Below are 21,210 nucleotides of genomic sequence, written 5' to 3'. Positions count from 1 at the left end.
CAGAACACACACCACCACCTCGTTCAGAACCAGCCACACGATGAAGAACTTTTCCTGTTTCCTTGCTTAATCCTTCTAACTCAGGGAACCAGGGAATTCCCTGTCCCCTTTTACAGATGAGGATGCAGCTGGGCCAGATCCATCTCAGTCCAAAGCCCTCACCTGCGTACTTTCCTTCTGCCCGAACTCTGGAGAAAGAGCTACATTAGAGACGTTCTAAAAGTCAAAGCATAATATTGATTTCACAACATTCATTACATAAAACACATTTGTAACACTGTTGCTACCACAAAGAGGGAACAACTTCATGACAAAGACCAAGACACCATAAAACCTCAGTCCAGGATATGAATAAATCAGGTGGATCTGACTGAATACCAGGAGACGTCCACACAAGCAAAACTGCTCTGAAAGGGCAAGGAAGAAAAACCCACAACCTATATCTCTCTTTTTTCTTTTACAGGGCCAGCAGGCCTCTCATGTTTTATCTACATAGAAGTCTAAGCTTTAGTTGGGAGAAAAATAGGGTAAAAGAGTGTACTGGTTATGTTAAGGCACTAACGACTTTGGCTACCCTCAAGAATGCAGGATTTTGGTTGTTGTTTAAGGTGGGGTCTTCACTATGTAGTCCTGGCTGGCCTGGAACTCACTGTGTCAACCAGGCTGGCCTGGAACTCAAGAGATCCACCTGCCTCAGCCTAAGTCCAAGGATAAAAAGAGAGTGCCACCGGGGGCTGGAGAGATGGCTCAGTGGTTAAGAGCACTGACTGCTCTTCCAGAGGTCCTGAGTTCAATTCCCAGCAACCACATCATGGTGTCTCACAACCATCTGTAGTGGGATCTGATGCCCTCTTCTGGTGTGTCTGCAGAGAGCAAAGAGTATACTCACATGAGAAAGAGAGAGAGAGAGAGAGAGAGAGAGAGAGAGAGCGCACAAGCCACCATGCCCAGCTGAAGAAACATTTGAAGCACCATCAAGACCTCCTTTCCCATTATTCCCGTGACAATAACTTATTTGCTCCACTGAACAAAGTGACAGAGAAGCAAAATCAGTCCTGAAACAGTCGTTTGAAAAGTGTTTCTAATCATGTCAGGCTCAGCACAATAGCTGCCCATCTGTTAGTTTGCTTTGGTTTTTAGATGGACTCTACCATGCTACCTCAAACTCCTAAAGTTAAGTGATCCTTCTATATGGGCAAGCAGTAAATGATGCCTTAGATGAGTGAGAGAAAGAAAAGACATTAATTTTCCTGCCTTAGCCTCTTGAATAACGAGATTTACACTATAGTGTAGACTTGGATGTCCTGGAACTCACTGTGCAGACTAGGCTGGCCTCAAACTCACAGAGATCCACCTGCCTCTGCCTCTCGAGTGTTGGGATTAATGGCATGTGCCACCTTGCTCGGCTTGTTTTATTTTTAATTATGTGTGTTGTGTCCCTGTGTGTATGTGCCATGTGAGTGCAGGTGTCCTCAGAAGCCAAGGTATTGGATCCCTGGGAGCTGGGGTCACAGGCAATTGTGAGATGCCCAGTGCAGGTGCTGATAACTGAAATCTAGGTCCTCTGCACGAGCAGTACATCCTCTTACCATTAAGCCATCTATCTGGCCCTACACGATTGCTCTAAGCAATATTGCCTGTTTTCACTATTATTGTTTTGAGACATGGTTTTACTATATATACAGCCCAGGACGGCCGTAAGCCCCTGATCCTCCTGCTCTTAGTGTGCACCATAGCCTACGTGTAAGTAGTAAATGTATATACATATGGCTGGGCATGGGGTGCAGATGCAAATACAGAAGGTGGAGCTCTGTGAGTTCCAGGCCAGGCTGGTCTATACAGCAAGTTTCAAGACAGCCAGGGCTACAGAGACCCTTCCTCAAAAGCAATAAATAAACAAAAAGCAACAATAAATAAAACAAATATATTAAGCGTATCACTAAGTCTGTAAGTTACATATTACTAAAAAGAAAATACAGTATGAAATATAAAAAACACAAATGGCTCCATGGTAAAAGTACAGGAATGTTAGATCACAATCCACCACTAATCACCTTTATCTAAAAATGACTTCAGTCTTGATTTCCAACTTTAAAAGGAAATATTTGACTTTATCTTAACTTACAAGCAAATGTTATCATTGGGCTTTCTTCCACATTAGAAGAATTTAATAATGTCATACTGTTTCCCAAGACATTGAAGCATTGCCACATGTTCTAAAAGACAAATTTCCATATTTTCTCTTGAAACAATGTCCTATCACAAGAATGCACACCCCACGCCTCAAAAAGAATTAGTTATCCAGCCTCACTCTATTGAACTGTTTGCCCCTCCATCTAAATCAAGACCATCCTTGCAACCTACCGAGTTTCAATGAGGTAAGCAGTGTACGTTTCTTGCATGTTCACGGCATTTCTTCCAGTTCTCTTCTCGGCTTCTGAAACACTGATTTCTATTTTCTTCAACCAAAAATTATTTCCTGTCATCTGGACAAAAATAAATGAAACAATAAAAGCCCTTTAAGATGGTGCTGATAGATGAGGATAAGAGGGGGGTGAATGTGATCAAATGAAAATATAACAAAACGCCATTATTTTGTGCAATTAATCCATGATGGTGAAAATGGTACTGGAAAACCCAGTAGCAATACCAATAATACCCAGTACTGGTAAATGTCAGTGTTTAGACTTGGGGCAAACAGCTGAGGCTTACATTTTACAAAGCAGGGCAGATCTGATCTCTAGGTTACCCCTGCACGCCTCAGGCTCTACCTGTTAAGAGGCATGACTGGCATATTCTGCCCTCTCCCCTGAACTTTCCCCCCTTCCCCCAGACATTTTGGTCTTTCCTCTCTCCCTGTGTGGTCATGCTCTTTCCCCCAACACTCATGTCACCCTTCCCATGGCAACATCCCTAGTCTTGTTCCCTGTGACCAGTGTACCTACCCAGAGAGCGAATTCCCGTAAACCTGCCTTTATATACTTTAATTTGGCCTGAATTGACTCATTTCACCACTGAAGAAGAACTCGTCATCAAATATTTCAAGATGGTTTGTGGGCTGGGATGATAGCTCAGTGGGTAAAGTACTTGCCATGGTAGCATGGGGACCTGAGTTTGGATCCCAGGTGCCATATAAAAGCTGGGTGAGGCAGCACACATCTGTAACTCCAATGTTCCTTCCATGGCACAATGGGAGGCAGTGACAGAATTCCCAGAAGCCCATGGGCCAATTAGCCTGGCCTATGCAATGGAGAACTATGAGACCAAGGTTATCCTCTAACCTCCACACGCATGCACCACAAACACACACAAATACATTATTTAAGTTGTTACAGCTTACTAAATGGCAACAGCAAGTGATAACATCTCTTTATCAACACACTGCAGCACACCAGCTTCTTGAGAGGTATTTTAATAGCTATCATACATTTAATGTGTAAGCAACCAAGAATAAATCTGTACAGGAACATATAAGAAAATGTCTTAAGATGGGGTGCAGCGAAGAGGTAGATTCCTGCTTACCATGTATGAGGCTCTGAGTTCAAGTCTCATCATTGTAAAAACAAAAATCTTTAGGTTGTTCTATAAACAGAGGATTGTGGGAAGACTATCTAGTAGATTATCAAGTACCAAGCATCTGCTAACTCATCAACACAGTACATGCACAGATTCTATCTACAAAAGTGTCTGCAGAGACTCGGAATTTAGCTCAGGGGTGGAACCCTTAAGCCCTTGGCTCCATCCTAGCTCAGTTAGGTTACTATTGCTGCAATGAAAATCTTGACAAAAAACATGTTGAAAGGGAAAAGGTGTATTCTGCTTAGACTTCCAGATCAGCGTTCATCATCCACCACACACACACACACACACACACACACACACACACACACACACACTCCTCTTTTAAAAAAAAAAAAAGACTCCTTTGTGGAAAGACAGCAAGAGAGGGTATGTTAGGAAAAATATATAAGGATAAACACATTAAAAAATGCCATAATGAAATTCATTATTTTCTGCAATTGTTAACCTTAAAATTAATACATAAAAAGAGATCTGAAAACAAAAGAGCAGTTTCCTTTACTTCTACTAGAAGACGTGCAAGTCTATATATGAAAAAAAAACAAAAACAAAAGAAGTGGTGGCTGACGGGTTTGTGTGTTTATGTGTGCTGCACACGCGGGGCAGTCTGTAAGGAGAGAGAACAGCAGTAATATTGGTCCAGTACAAGATGTTTTTATTTTATATGTATATGAGAATGCCTACATGTATGTATACCATGATGCCTGCAGGGGCAGAAGAGGGCATCAGCTATCCCTTAACTGGATCTACACATTGTTGTAAGCCACCCAGTGTGGGTGCTGGGAGCCCAACCCCAGTCACTACTCGGGTGACCCTGTGTGAACCTTCTCCCCATTTAATAAAGGCTAGAGCCTGTGATTGGGCAGTGGAGGGAAAGGTGGGATAGAGTGTCTTTGAGAAGGGAGGAGAGAGGAAGACATGACGGATGAGAACCTCGTGGCCAGGAGAAACCACAAGTAGCAAAGGGTCTCATAGTTGGGGAACAAGTTAGTGCAGTGTTAGATCTGCCCAATCGAGGCACCTGAGTAGTGATCAGGGCAGCTCCTCTGGAGGAAGCAGAATTAACATCAGAGTACAAACAGCAGCAGGACAGCCCACGACAGTGCACAAACTGAGCAGCCCCATTTCCCACACCTGGGATTAAAACAGAAACATACTCATATAAGATAATTGGGTTTTTAAAGAAACCAAAACTCTCACTATACTGGAGCCTACCATTATATTAACTGGATTGTGTGTTTTATACGGGCTTATCAGGGTTGGAAATTCCAATGATAGTCCATAGCCATTATCTATGATTGTGGTGTGATTTTTGCCAGCTGTAGATAGTTTAATTCTGGGGACTCTGTGAGGGTACAAATTTGAGAGCCCTGAGAGGGCCTGTGGCAACTGTTGCTCCCCTTGCTGCTGTCCCCTCTCCCTGCTGCTGGCTCTTCCTGCTGTTGCATTTGCTGTTGCTGGATTGCTGGATTGCTGGATATTCTGACAACGAAGACCGGACTTGCCCCAAAGAACCCAATGACCCTAATCAGCAGGAAATAGCCTATAGAGGTCTATGTCCCCCTTTCCCTCTAACCTTCTTTCTCCCCACCTAGTGTTGGGGGATTAGAAGGGGATAGGGTGGAGTAAGGGCAGGAAGGGTAGTAGAGATAAGAACACAATAAAGTAGACAAGCCCACACCAACACTCCAGTGAGTGAGTACATGGGCAACACACATTGGACTTTTTCTTCTTCTTTCTGTTGGGGGGGGGGGTCACAGGGTGGGGGCAAACATGAGAGGACTCAGCAGTGAGTGTGCATGATATGAAGTTCCAATAGTCAAAATAAATATTATAGGGGAAAAAGCTACACAGGTTGTAGTGATGACTCAGTAAAGTGTTTGCTACTGATGTGTAAGAACCTAGGCTTGGATCCCCAGTACTCACAAGAAAGGCCAAGCCAAGGGCTGCACTCTTTTAATTCCAGCCCTGGAAGGATCTACATGGTTTACGAGCTGGCAAGCCTAATTCGATCGGCTAGCTCCAAGTCAGTTAGAGACATTGCCCCCCAAAAAGAAGGTAGAAAGTGGCTCAGGAAGATACCCAATGTCAAAATCTGGCACCTCAGAAGTCCATATACATTTGAACACACAGAAAATGCTACGGTAAAAGCAAGAGTTACATTACACAGAGAAAATTAAAGTTATGCATGGCAGTACTAAAAATGGAATCAATGATGAAAAACAGATAATATACTTAGGAAGCACGCCCAGGAAAAATGCAGACAGTGATGTAAGTAAGCTCAACAAACCTAAGACAAGCCAGTAAACACCAGGGTGAGGAAAGCCACACTGGCTGACACACCCATACAGCGCGAGCCGAACTTTATGATGTGCCACCATCTGCTCCAGAGAAAACTCTGAAATTTGAAAGCACGCACTGATAAAGCAAATTACCTTCTCAGCCCCAAAGATAATGCATTAATCATGATTTTAGTCTGACATACTATCCAGTTAAAATAAACACAAAAATTTTAAAAATCACTAAGTTCAAGAATAATAAAGCCTCTGGGTGGACAGCGGCGCACACCTCATCTCAGGACTCAGAAGGCAGAGGCAGGCGAGGCCTCATTAGCCTGATCTTCACACCAAGTGTCAAACCATCCAGAGATAATACAGTGAGACTCAAAGAAAGTAAAAAAAAAAAAATGATATAAGATTATTTTCAAAAGAGAAATCAAGAGTGGATGGAGAGATGGCTCGGTGTTTAGGAATATTGGTTATTCTTCCAAAAGACTGGATTGAGTTCCCCGCTCCCACAGGATAGCTCCAGCTCCAGGAGACCCAGCATTCTCTCCTAGGCACACATAGTACAGATATACATGCAGGGAAAACACCCATACGCCCATACACATAAAACAAAATAAAATTTTCAAAAGGAAAATTAAGAACCAACCTTTAGGTGTGTAAGTGCTTGGAAAAGACATAATTTTTCCTATGGATTGAATAAAAACTTAAAGGCTTCAAACTGAAAGGATTATGGTCAATGCATAATAAATTAGAAAATTTTAAAAATTCAGCATAAGAAAAAAAAACACTCTAACAAGATTCAGGTAACATACAGTGTTGGCATTTCATCTAGCCTCCGCCCCACAGTTACCTGGCAACAGCCAAGTGTGCCTGACTCACTATAAAAGGGCTGCTTGCCCCCTCCTCACTCTCTTGTTCTCTTGCTCTCTCCTCTTGCTCCTGCTCCCCTTCTCTCCCCATTCCCCTCCCCATTCCACGTGCTCATGACCGGCCTCTGCTTCTCCCCCTCCCCTCTAGCCCCCTCACTGCCTTTCTTTCATCTCCCCTCCCCATGCCCTGAATAAACTCTATTCTATACTATACCATTCTTGTGGCTGGTACCTCAGAGGGAAAGGGATGCCTCAGCATGGGCCCACATAGGAATCCCTTCCCCCACACCTTCCCTTGCCTACACCAAACATATCCCTAGCTTCTGCATCTTTTTTTAAACACAACATAAAGAAATAAAGCGCTGGAGAGATGGCTCAGCGGTTAAAAGCACAGACTGCTCTTCCAGAGGTCCTGAATTCAATTCTCAGCAACCACATGGTGGCTCATAACCATCTGTAATGGGATCTGGTACCCTCTTCTGGTGTGTCTGAAGAGACTGACAGTGTACTTATACAGAATAGATAAATAAATTTTTTAAGAGGGGGGAATCTGGAGAGATGGCTCAGAGGTTAAGAGCACTGATTGCTCTTCCCGAGGTCCTAAGTTCAATTCTCAGCAAACACATGGTGGCTCACAACCATCTATGATGTGATTTTGGTGCCCTCTTCTGGTGTGCAGGCATATATGAAGGCAGAACTGTATACATAATAAATAAATAAATCTTAAAAACAAAAAGAAAGAAAGCCTCTGCAAAAGAATGAAAAGCAGATTTGCTTCAGCTCCTCAACAAACCCCAGATGACAGCAGAAAATGGAAGTTATTCCTTCTAAAGCAGAATATTTTGAAGAAACTGATAAACTGTTCCTAAACTTCATATAAAATGCAAGTTAGAAGAAACGGGTTTATTTGGCTTACACTTCCACATCCATAGTCTATCACTGAAGGAAGTCAGGACAGGAACTCAGATAGGGCAGGAACCTGGAGGCAGGAGCTGATGCAGAGGCCATGGAAGGGTGCTGCTTACTGGCTTGACCTCATGGTTTGCTCAGCCTGCTTTCTTATAGCCCAGGCATGGCCTCAACCACAATGGGCTGGGCCCTCCCTCAACAATCACTGATTAAGAAAATGTCCTACAATGACAGCACCCAGGAAGCAGAGGCAGGTGGATCTCTTTGCGTTTGAGGACAGCCTAGTGTACAGATCGAACTCTAAGACAGCCAGGGCTATAAAGAGAATCCCTATCTTAAGAAAAAGAAAGAAAGAAAGAAAGAAAGAAGGAAAGAAAGAAAGAAAGGAAGGAAGGAAGGAAGGAAGGAAGGAAGGAAGGAAGGAAGAAGCAAGCCTTAGCCAGACACTATGGAGGCATTTTCTCAGTTGAGGCGCCTCCTCTCTGATGACTAGTTAGTATAAGGTGACTTAAAACTAGCTGGCACAATTGTCTTGGTCATGTTGCATCATCACAGCAATAGAAAAATAACTAAGACAACAAGGAACCATCACACAACAGGTAGTGAAAATGTCTAAAAGGAAGCAGTATCAGCATCTCAGAAAATTAAAGGTGGATAGCTCCTGTCTCTTAATTACAAAACCCAGAATAATAAATACTATGGATGCATTCTTTACGACCATCATAATATCCAGGTCTGCTTGGCTAGACTGAGACCTGTCTCAAACAAACAGTTAAATACAAACTTCCCACATGATTGACAATTACATTCCTATAAACCTGCTCAAGGGAATGCTTATCTAGACAAAATTCTTTTTTTTTTTTGAAAGATTTATTCATTTATTATATATAAGTACACTGTAGCTGTCTTCAGATACACCAGAAGAGGGCATCGGATCTCTTTACAGATGGTTGTGAGCCACCATGTGGTTGCTGGGAATTGAACTCAGGACCTCTGGAAGAGTAGTCAGGTGCTCTTAACCGCTGAGCCATCTCTCCAGTCCTAGACAAAATTCTTAACAGCTAAAATCCAAAACAATGTCCATCAAAAAATGAAGAAACAAAATACGAAACTGCCAAAATTCAAGTATTATTCAGTGAGAAAAAAAGAATGCATGCTATAACAAGGATAACCTCAAAAATATTCTAAGTATGCAATAAAGGACACTGCCTTCCCCCCCCAAAAAGGGCCATTAAACAGGCCCAAAGCATCAAAAATCTATGGCTCATAGATCTCCAGAAAGTCAATTCCACCATACACCTGGATAAATCAGTCTGACTTATCACCAAGGTTTGGTTTGGAAAAGCAATTCCCCCTTCCCCAAAAACAATTTCAGGGTCTGACTTTACCTGCACTCCCATCCCACTCTGGACTACAAAAACTTATTCTCAGCCCCTGCATGGCATGTTCTCCTGCACCCTTAGTTTGGAGGCGCCAAGCTCTGTTGGGAAACCCTCTTGTAAGGACGTAGTCTACCATGACTGATAGCTCTGCAAAGTGAAGGACTCCCTTTTCTAGGGAGGCTTCCTCTTCTCCACCTGACCTTATCCTCTACCTGAGGAGCGTCGTGTGTGGTGAAATTACTGGTTCAGTTTCCTTTCTCCCCATAAGAACCTGCCAGACAAACACCTGGAACCCCTCTTCATGCAAGTGAGGCATTCCCAGTACCTTAAGCCTCAACTGATGATCATTCACCTGGAAACCCCTTCCCACTCTCCCAGGTAGAGCCCTTGTTCACCCAAATAAAGCGCACAAGCTGATTGTCTAAGACAGCTGTAACACTAAAACCCTCAGAGAAGGCCTCCTGCCATCCTACCCCAGGCATTCCCTGCTGGACCAGGATCCTGCCCCTTTCTCTGGGGTCTGCTTCATCCTTTCCAGCCTGGCATGCAGTAGCACCTGGACCCACTGAGGGAAGAAGTGGAATGCAGAACCACAAAGCTTACCAATGGAGGTCTGCTCCTGCTGTTAGAGGGCAAACTGAAGTCTTTATTCTTTCTATTTCTCTGCTGACTTAGCTTTTACATGTTAAGCAGCCAAACTCAAACAACAGCAGTGAATGTTAAGCAGCTACTTATGACGAGGGTAGGAAGGGAAGGGGATGATCAAACACTAGGGGGAGGAGGGAACTTGGGGGATGACAGATGTGTTCTAAAACCAGGTTATGAAGATGGCTGTACAACTCTGCTAATTAACTTTAAAAAAAAATCGCCCAGAAAAAAAAAAATCACTCTGCCAACGTAATAAGCCAGTTCAAGCCTGATCAAAAGTATAAAAAGCAAGTTTATTTGGGGATGGCTCCTGGGAGAATTCACTAGTCTCAAGAGATAAGGTGAGAAGTCACCATGTAGACAGGGAAATGGAGAGGGAGATGGGGAGAGGGAGGAGAAGGGGGGAAAGAGAGGAGAGAGGGAGAGAGAGAGAGAGAGAGAGAGAGAGAGTGTGTGTGTGTGAGAGTGGGAGTGTGTGAGTGCAGAGAAAGAGAGAATGCAGAGAGAGAGAGAATGCAAAGAAAGTAGCAGAGGGAAGAGCAATGGTTATCAAAATCTGAATTATATAGGAAAGAGTCTCTGGGGAAGAGCAGCACAGCCCCTGGACTGGAAAAGTTCAGGGTAGGGAGCAGGGTACTCTAGCCATACCTGTACCAGGCAGGGACTAAGGGATCCTAGGAGAACCTGGAGGCCAGATGTGCGTTGATAACAAATACACACTTGTTCTGAGTTTGAAACTTAAAAAGCTGTACATTTACAATGGATGGATTTTTTTCAGCACACAAATTATACCTAATTTTTAAAAAACGTGTCTGTGTGTGTGTGTGTGTGTGTGTGTGTGTGATTACACACCTGCACACCTGTAATCCCAACCAGGGAGGCTGAGAAGAGCCAACAGTATAAGGCAACCTTGGCTATGTCAGTGTTCACATGTGGGTCTCACACTGGGCTCGTCCACCCCACTTGCTTGCTCTATGAGAAGATCATAGGCAAAGTTAAAAAGAAACGCGTCCAGAAGAGCATGAACAGGGAACACGCTGAGGAGCACCTGACAACTTTTGCTGAAGCACATCCAATCATCAATTTAATCATAGGAGAAGACCGACACAAACTGAGGGAAATTCTTCAAACGTTCGTTACTGTTGACCAAGTTTAAGATTGCAAAAGTAAAGAACAAGTGACTTTTGTCAGACTAGAAGAAACCAGGGACAACACTAACAGATAAGCAGAGCTGCACTGGACCTCTGTTCTGAAGAGCATTCCTGACACACCTGGCAAAATGCACAAGGCTGACAACGACTGCGCACTCAACAATGTCACTCCCCTACTTTTGCTGGTGGTGCTGTGGCTACATAGGATACTGACCTTGCTTGTCCTGAAATACTCTTGGGCAAGAGATGAAGCAACGGCTGTTGGCAAACTGATCTCAAATAGTTTCTGGGAAAAGGCTCTTCAGTCTGTTTATGTTATACTTTGAATATGCAATGTGTCGCTCATACTGACTACTCAGTCCCCTGCTGGAGGAACAACTCTGGGAATCTGCTGAGCACAGGAGCAGCAGCCTGTGCGGAGGAATTAGGTCACTAGGGCAGTGTCTTTGAAGTGGCTCCTCAGGCTCCTCCCTGCCCTGATGAAGTGGACAGCCTCCTCCACATGTTCTAGCCACTGACTGACAGTCTGCCCCAGGCAAATGGAGCCATGACCAATCCTCAAGTTGTTTCTATCACGTACTTGGACACAATGACACAAGTACAAATCATAAATTTGAGGTTTCAAAAGTTTTCTGAGACAAAGTCTCAATTTGTCCTAAGCTGGCTTGAAACTTATGAGGAGGTCCAGGTTGGCTTTAAACTGTAGACATAAGCTATCATACTCCAATTCAAAACAATTTTTTTAAAGAAGTATTTATTTAGTTTATATGAGTACACTGTAGCTGTCTTCAGACACACCATCAGATCCCGTTACAGATGGTTGTGAGCCACCATGTGGTCACTGGGAATTGAACTCAGGACCTCTGGAAGAGCAGTCAGTGCTCTTAACCACTGAGCCATCTCTCCAGCCCACAAAACAACTTTAAACGGTCATACATAACAAATTTTGTTTCAGTTATATTTCAGGAAAGTAAAAAAATACACAGTCTCCAGATCATTGCGATGGATAATATTAACAATATCTCCCATTTTAGTCTGTTGTGGACAAAAGCCTAAACAAAAACAAGTTACAAAGCATTAAATATGACAGAATAAAATTAAAATCAAGTCAGTGAAGGAACACAATACTTCCAGTTCCCTCTGCATGGTGGTTTGGATGGGAATGGACCCCATAGGCTCATATGTGCAGTCCCTGTTGGTGGGGCTGTTTGGGAAGACTCAGTAGACGTGGCTTTGCTGGAGGAGGGGTTGGAGGCTGGCTCTGAGGATTCAGACGCTGATGACATTTCCAGTGTCTCGCTCATTGCCTAGTGCATGTGATGTGGGTAAAGTCTAAGCTACTGCACCAGCTCCATGCCTGTCTGCTACCATGTTCCCCGCCATGATGGTCATGAACCCGAACCCTGTAAAGCTGTGAGCCCCAAATTAAATGCTTTCCTTTATAAGCTGCCTTAGTCATGGTGCTTTGTCACAGCAATTGAAAACTAAGACATGGTAAACAACAGAAATTAAAAAATACATTACTTATATAAGACATAAAATGGTAAGAATGGATGAATATGAAAATAAGGCAAAGAAGTTAGAAGAGAATGGCATATATCCTCAGGCCCAGCAGAAACCGATCCGATTCCAGGAAAAGATACGTCTGGAAGAGTGCTTTCGATCAACTTTCTCTCAGGTAAGAACCAACTTCCCAGGAAACTGTCCCAGGGATTTCTGGTGTGACTCTGAACAGAGATTTGACTCCTCTGCCTCAGTTTCCTCATTGTAGAGTGGAAACAGACCCTACAGTGTTATATCCCCAGATCACAGCTCTAATCCCAATGTGATGATGCTAAAGTAGGGCCTGAGGCTGCACGGACGGTCACCGAGGAGGGACATTCACTCTCCTTGAGCAGAGTTGGGTCCTGACACCTATATTGAGTATGTTCACATACCTGCACCTCCAGCTCAGGGGCACTCTCTGGCCTCCACAGGCAGACACACATGGCACAACTCACAAAGAAATGAAAATGAAGTAAATTTAAAAATTCATGTATTTATAACTTTAAAATTTTTTTTAGATTATTTTATGTGTATGAGCATTTTGCCTTGATGTCTTAGTTTGGGTTTTATGGAGGTGAAGAGACACCATGTCCAAGGCAACTCTTACAAAGAACAACATTTAATTGGGGCAGTTTCCAGGTTCATTATCATCACGGTGGAAGCATGGCAGCACCCAGTGCTGGAGAAGGCAGAGGGAGACAGTGTGTCACACTGGATGTAGCCTACCCCCATAATGACAAACTTCCTCCAACAAGGCCACACTTCCTAATAGTGCTACTCTTCATGGGCCAACCATTTAAAACACGAGTCTATGGGAGCCAAACCTACTCAAACCACCACATATATGTGCGTGAGCCACATCCACGCTGGTGTCTGAGGTCAGATGAGAGCATCCAATGCACTGGATGTGTGGGAATTGAACCCAGGTCCTCTGCAAGAGCAATGAGTGCTCCTAACCATTGAACCAACTCTCCAACCCCTGAAATTTTCTTTGTTGTTTTTGTTTTGTTTTCAAGACAGGGTTTTCTCTGTGTAGCTCTGGCTGTCCTGGAACTTGCTCTGTAGACCAGGTTGGCCTTGAACTCATAGATTCACATGCCTCTGCCTCCTGAGTGCTGGGATTAAAGGCAGGCGCCACCAGCCTGGCCTACATTTATTTAAAAAGAAGTGAGGTTTTTGAGGAATATCAGATGAGTACAGAGCCTTGCTCGTAGTAAGCAGAGTCACGCTCTCATAAAGACCCCGGAGAGCTCCTTTCTGCTTCCTGTCATGTGAGGACCATGAAAAGGCAGCCTACAATGAGCCCACAGTAGGCCTCCACCTGGAGCTCAGACTGCCTTCCCAGACTCTAAGACCACAAGTAACACATTTCTATTGCTTAGAAGCAACCAAAGCTAGACTTGTTAGAGCAACCCACACAGAGTAACTCTGCGCCTACCGCACAATGATCTTGAGATCATTTAGTGAACTAAGGTATAGGTATGACCCCTTCCCTCCCAGACTCATGCGTTTGAATGTTTGGCCTATAGGGAGTGGCACTAACAAATTACTAAGCACAACTTAATGACTACCCAGCCAAATGTTTACTACTATATGCAGGCTATTGCAAAGCCTGCTGTTCGGGAAGAATTTACGGTAAGATTATTTAAAAATCATTAAGGTCAGGCTAGAGAGATGGCTCAGCAGTTAAGAACACTTGCAGCTGCTCTTCCAGAGGACCTGAATTCCATTCCCCAAACCTATGTTAAGTACCAGGCAGTTCACAACTACCTGCAACTCCAGCTCCATGGATTTGACACCCACTTCTGGACTCCTCAGACACCTGCATTCATATGCATATACTCCACACAGGTACACACACATATAAATGAAGACAAAGCTTAAAAAAAAAAACAAAAAAAAACAAAAAAACTTTTATGAAAGTATTACAGTGACTGCCAGGCATTCTTTAATCCCAGAATTGGGAGTAGAGGTAGGTAGATCTCTGAGTTTGGGGCCATCCTGTTCTACAGAGTGAGTTCTAGGACATCCAGGGCTACACAAAAAGCTTATCTGAAAAAAAAAAGGAAAAAGGAAAAAGAAAAAAGTATTATGATAAATATTCATGAAACCCAGCATACTGTTTCTAATACTACTATTGCATTATTATTTATTTAAGATTTAAGTATTTTATGTATACACATGCTCTGCTTGCATGTACATCTACACGGGATAAGAGGGTCTTGGATACCATTAGGACCATTTGTAAGAAACCATGCAGGTACTGGGAAATGAACTTGGGATCCTCTGGAAGAGCAGTCAGTGCTCTTAACCACTGGGCCATCTCTACGACCCCATCACATTAACATAAGCATTCCTACTATGATTCTTAAAATATTTATCTATGTGTGTGTGAAGTGGAAATTTCTGCTTTTTTTTTTTCCGGAGCTGGGGTCTGAACCCAGGGCAGCCTTGCGCTTGCTAGGCAAGCGCTCTACCACTGAGCTAAATCGCCAACCCTAAATTTCTGCTTTCTTTGGGAGTTCAGTTATGTCATGCGATGTTTTGCTGAAGCAGACACGGGTGAGAAGATGTTCGCGGAGGCAGACACCTGAGAGCACAAGTGATGTTTAGAAAGAATAGAAACATAACCCACAGACAGAGGGACGAGGTTCTCGCACTGGTTCTCCTTGCACCGACTCACTGATCTTCACTTGTCATGACATTATGGAGAGTAACTCGTCAAAAACCTTGTGATAGTCCAGAAGGCTGCTTCTTCCTCCTTCTGCAGACTAGTGCTGATTCTGTGGAGCCTGGACATTCCTTCTGGACTGAGACACTGCTACTGATTCGTGTTTGGTGTTTTGGACTGGACTGCTGATATCCTGATAATAAAGACTGGGATCTCCCCCAAAGAAGTGCTTCTAACCAGGTCCACAACCCATTTCTATTAACCTTTTTCCCCCCTACCTCTGGTATGTGGGGTAGAAGGGAGGTTGAAGCATTTAAGAATCTTTATTAAAGTAGGTTTTGGGGGCTGGAGAGATGGCTCAATGGTTAAGAGCACTGTCTATTCTTCCAGAGGTCCTGAGTTCAATTCACAGCAGTCATGCAGTGGCTCACAACCATTTGTTTTTTGTGTTTTGTTTTTTTTTAAAGATTTATTTTATTCATATGAGTACACTGAAGCTGTCTTCAGACACACCAGAAGAGGGCATCAGATCCCATTACAGATGGTTGTGAGCCACCATGTGGTTGCTGGGAATTGAACTCAGGACCTCTGGAAGAGCAGTCAGCGCTCTTAACCGCTGAGCCATCTCTCCAGCCCCACTCACAACCATTTGTAATGGGATCTGATGCCCTTTCTGGAGCACGCACAGTGACAGTGTGCTCACAAGCCTACATGTGTGTATCTGAGTGTATTTACTGTATCAAGAGCATCCATGACTGAGCATGTGACAGAAGAGGACATCAGATCCCCTGGAACTGATGTCACAAGTGGTCCTGAACAAGAATGAACCAGGTGTGCTGTGACAGTGAGAAGACAACATTTCAAGAGTCCGTTCTCTCCTTAACCTCTTCTGAGGCAGGGGCTCTCCTCTTATTTCTGCCACTGTGCTGCAGCAAATGTGAGCTTCGGGCTGATTCTCCTCCATGTCCCATCTCACCATAGGAACACTGGGACTAGGATTACAGAGCCACATCACAGTCCATTACTGAGGGGGTCAGAGCAGGAACTGAAGAAGAGGCCATGAAAGAACACTGCTTACTGGCCTCCTCCCTCGGGCTTTCTCAACCCACAACCACCTGTCCAGGGGTGGCCCAACCAAGCTTGGGCTAGGTCCTTCTCTGTCAGCAATCCAGAAAGCACTTCATGACATGCCCACAGGCCAATCTACTTGAGGCAATTCTTCAACTGAGAATCCCTCTCCTAGCCTACTTACTAAGTTCCAGTCTAGTGATGAATCCTGTCTCAAAGAACACGGTGGTAGCTGGTCACAGTCTAGCTTTTAGGCCCAGCACTTAAGAGGCAGAGGCAGGTGGATCTCTGTGAGTTCCAGAACAGTCAAACCCTGTCTCAAAACAAACAACACAAGGTGGACAGCACCTAAGGAATGTCACATACCATGCATATACCCATATACCATATACAGCACTTTTACTCACATGCAGAATCACGTATGGTATATACACACAATAAAAGAATTATTCCTTATATTCTACTTATTTAGAGGCAGTCCTAAGCACTCTAGGATGGCTTTGAATTTACCATAGCCAAGAATGATCTGAACTTCTGATTTTCCTTTCTCTACATCCTGAACACTGAGATTGCACGCACGTACCGGCATGAGTAGTTTACAGAATGCTAGAGAACAAACTTGGGGCTTCACGCACACTAGGCAAGCACTTTACCAATCAAGCTACATCCCTAGCTCCTAAAGGTATGATTTTAAAAAACGTGCAGCTTAATCAATGTTAGTCAGCATTCTGTTACTAAAACTACATACCTGGTCAGGGGAGTCGACCTATACTGACTCACAGTTTTGGGGACTTCAGACTACTGAGCTAGCTCCTGTGTTGTGCCAGTAGCAACGTGGTACAAATGGTTGGGGAGGGAGTACACTCACATCAGACCTAAGAGTGGGAGAGTGGGAGAGAAGGGCGGGAGGGTAGTGTGGTAGCTGAGTGGCATGTCTCAGGAGGATAGGAACACTTAGACAGAGCCTTTGGAGGACGTCCATCACTTGGGTGGGCTTTGAAAGTGTTTAGTGCCTCATCCGGCCTCCCGTTTTCTCTTTGCATCCCTCCTGGGTATGAAAGTGTGACCAGCCAGCTTCCTGCTTCTGCCCCTATGCCGTGCCCACCCTGACATAAGACTTGCTTGTTGTTGAGGCACGGTAAACCCTTCTTTGAGTTGTTGTTTTGACACTGCAATAGAAAAGTAACTAAGACAGCTATCAACACTGCCTTCAGGGCACAGCTGCAGCTGCAATGACTTGACTTCCTTCATCTACACCTCTCAGGTTCTACTACCTCCAAACAGTGCCACAGGCTCAGAACAAACTTCTCACCAAGACATTCCAGGAGACACTCGAAGTCCAAGCTTTGATCCTATGATGGACTGATAAAATCTCTCTTCCTTTTCACATTATCCCCACCAGCAGATCCACATAGATCTGCTGTTCACCAGAGAGGGAAGGTGCTAATTAGGATGTCTAAGTCCAGTTGAGCAAACTCTCTAGGTCCTGTCAGCACTCCCAAGCCTCAGGCCCTGTCCCTCTGAACACCAGTCATGAGCTCCTCAGCGATGACGCTCAGTGAGCGTTACTTTCCTGAAAGCTTTCAACCTGGAGAAGGAGCGCTCCATTCTCTCCAGTCCCCCTCTGTCTGCTAGTTCTCCTCCCCTTCTGATTACTGATCACTTTTCTTAGAGATTGGGTTTCTTTGTTTCTTCCCTTTTCTAAAATATTGATTTTGTTTTGTTTTTTTAAAGATAGGGTCTCTATATGTAGCCCTGGCTGTCCTGGAACCAGGCTGACCTCAAACTCAGAGATCCACCGGCCTCTGCCTCCCAAAGGGCTGACATTAGCGACGTGTCACCATGCTCCCAGCCTCTACATCACTTTAAACAAAACTGACTACAGTTTTGTTCTGTTTAAATGAATGTGCTCTTTTATATACATTCAAGGGGTAAGAATACACAAGGAAATGAGATTAGACTGGAGAATCATGGAAGGAAAAACAAAAGAAGGATATGCACACAAACACATGCACATGTACATATATATATATGTGTGTATATATATATATATCAACATGTATGCATAAATTAACATAAACGTTTAGATTCTATACTGAAAGTTCATATTAATTAAATATGTGTGTTCACAAAATAATAAAATTTTATCATCATAATCAAAGTCAAAGTCCTTATGATGCCTAGAGCAGACACAAAGGTTATGTGCAGTTCTGTAGGAAAGCATTTGCCAGGCATATGGGAAGCTCTATATTCCATCCCAGAACTAAAATAGGGGTGGGAGTGGGGTCATAACCACAAGTTTGGAAAACATTTTAAGCCTGACAATATTCAGTACTCATGGACACATCCGGCACTACAGATGGGAGTGTATACTGAATAACCACTGTGGAAAGAATCTAGCATTGAGTGCTGCAGCTCAGCATACCTACCCTATAATCCTGAGAGCCCACTGCTAAATTTAGACTAGAATCTTAGACATTTTGAAATAATAGATATTTAAGAGGAAGTTCATGCAGTATAACTCTCTGAAACAGCAAAAATTTCATTATGCAACTCTCCATGAACATAAGAGATAGATAAACCATGGACTATACAGAAAAGACCAAAGCCATAACAATCAATGAACTAAAACACTTTTGAGATAAATCCCAAAAGAAGACACATGGAAAATATTTCATTTATGAAACTTCAAAGTTGAGTAAAACTAAAGAATGCATTATTTAGAGATACAGTCATAAAGTAAGAGGAAGGTGTGGAAGGGTCACATCTGTCATCCCATCACTTGGAATCAAGAGAAGCATTCCCAAAACTTCCAGGCTAACCTGGGTAAAGGTGAGAACCTATCTAGGCAGAGCAAAAATACCACAAAACGGTGGTTCTTGACTATAATCCAAGATCAGGAGTTCCAGGGTGCCCTGGGCTCCATGAAATCTTGTCAAAACAAAAACATATAGAACAGTCTAAATTTGGGCTGGGCAACAGCTCAGTGATGAAGAACACTCTGTGGCCAGGTGGTAGTGGCACAAGCCTTTATTCTCAGCACTCAGGAAGCAGAGGCAGGATCTCTGTGTTTGAGGCTGGCTGGGCCTAGAGAGCGAGTTCCAAGACAGCCCAGGGATACACAGAGAAAACATGACTAGACCCCCCCCCCAAAAAAAACCAAACCATTATGTGGCCTTGCAGAAGACCCAGATGCTATTCACAGCATCCACCTGCTGGCTCACAATCTTGTCCACCGCCACTTCCAGAGGATCCAATGTCCTCTTCTGATCTTCACAGGCTCACAAATGATTCACACACACACACACACACACACACACACACACACACACACACACTCTTGGACAATTACTCATACATACAAAATAAAATAACTCTTAAGAGTACATACTGCTCTGCTCTTCTAGAGGACCCAAGTTCAGTGTCCACTACCCATATCAGGCCATTCCTCTAACAACTGAAGCTCCAGAAAGTCAGACCCCCACACAGACACACACAAAATAAAAAAGAAAGCAATGTCAAAACTAGGTATTAGCTGGGCATGGTGGCTCATGCCTTAAATATCAAGGAGGCAGATCTCTGAATTCTGGGCCAGCAGTGGCTACACTGCCAGACATGTCTGGGGCTGGTGGGGAGGGGTACATACTATATGATTACAACTATATGACATTCCTGAAAAGGGAAACGATAGAGATGATGAAAAGACCAATAGGAGAGAGGCTGGGAAGAACAGGCAAAGGACAGGATCTTTAGGACACTTAAACGTTCATATGACAGTATGTTTCAGATCCTGTCATATTCCCAAACCTATAGAATGTTGGTCACCAAGAGTGAACTCTAAACTATGGACTTTGAATGCCAATCTGGGCTCATCAAGTTTACCATAAACCAGTCTGGTAAGAAACGTTGATTAGGCACAAATCTGAATATGAGAAGAGAGTGAGTATTCCGTAAAATCTCCCTGTTTGCCTTTCAACTTTACGGTGAACTTAAAAGGGTTCCTAGAAATTAAAGTTTTTAACTTATAAGTATACAGAAATGATCTAAGTAGTCAAAACCTCCAACTGCTGAGGCTGGTTCCTGGTTAGCGCTCTCAAAACTTAGTCCTCTCTAGAGATGCATAAATAATAAAAATGTTAGGGTTACCTTAGCACAAATACCTATTCCAGGGGGTGGGGGTGGGAGGAGGAAGCAGTGGGAACGGCAACAGCAGCAAAATGGCTGGAGAGAGTCTGAGCAACTGAGGGTCGAGCCTCTGAGCAGGGAGTTCTACTACAAGGCGCTACAATGAGCTTCCTGAACGCTTGTTTATCAGGGTCTACAAAATCTGTGAAGACCCTTTAGAACGGATGCATTCACAGATATACAACGCTACACTCCGCACCTTAACTCAAAAGGTGAAAAACACCGGTTATCACCGAGGGGCAGGGATTGCAGGAGACAGATCCGCCTCCAGGGGAAAACAAGGCACTTATCCCAAATAACGAAATTACAGCCAAATGAAGAGTTCAAAAAACGTTTCTTCTGTCCCTTCTCTTCTCTTTTACGAGACGCTGTAGTCCATTTCCCGAAAGGGCAGTAGGCCAAACCCCCGTTACAGCGCACACTCGCCTCTCACCCTGGGTGCAGCCGCCTCCCAACGACCCCCTCCGCCCACCGGAAACAGCAGCGAGCCTCTTCAGGACCAGAACCCGGGGGACGCGCCCACTGACACCGCGGGCCAGGCCACCACGGACGTGCGTGACATTGCCCACGCGGCCCTCCCGTACGCGGCGCCTGTGAGTCCATTTCCACTCAGTTCCGGGTCATCCTCCGGCCTTGGGGACCGCACCCACCAGACCCAGCCAGGGCGGCCCGGCCCGGCCTGACCCGGCCCGCTAGGCCCGGCCCCAGGCCCAAAGCCTTCGCTGCCCCTCTCCTCACCGTGTCGGCCCCTGAGCCGTCTTCTCGGGTGCCCTCGGTCTCCTCACCGACCGCAGCTTCCAGCACAGCGCCAGGGCCGCCCAGCGGCTCCAGGGGTGCAGGCTGCAACAGCTTCTCAGGATCCGGAGGTGCCTGCTCCATAGCTGCAGTTTGGCAGCGCGAGTCCAGTGCGCCTGC

General features: G+C 44.4%; 1 protein-coding gene across 1 annotated transcript in view; it reads right to left on the bottom strand.

Moving 5' to 3' along the window:
* Snx4 (sorting nexin 4) overlaps window positions 1-21,210 on the bottom strand; it is a 55,058-nt gene extending 33,848 nt beyond the window's left edge. The window contains exons 1-2 of the mRNA XM_032900137.1: window positions 21,034-21,210; window positions 2,365-2,486 (exon numbers count right to left, since the gene is read on the bottom strand). Coding sequence (XP_032756028.1) covers window positions 2,365-2,486; window positions 21,034-21,174 — 263 coding nt within the window. The 5' untranslated portion in view covers window positions 21,175-21,210. The remainder of the gene's footprint in view (window positions 1-2,364; window positions 2,487-21,033) is intronic.

The sequence above is a fragment of the Rattus rattus genome, chromosome 4 (assembly GCF_011064425.1).
Source record: "Rattus rattus isolate New Zealand chromosome 4, Rrattus_CSIRO_v1, whole genome shotgun sequence".
NCBI classification, from domain to species: domain Eukaryota; kingdom Metazoa; phylum Chordata; class Mammalia; order Rodentia; family Muridae; genus Rattus; species Rattus rattus.
Note: the sequence above shows the minus strand (reverse complement) of the source record. Positions and strands in the feature narration are given on the sequence as shown.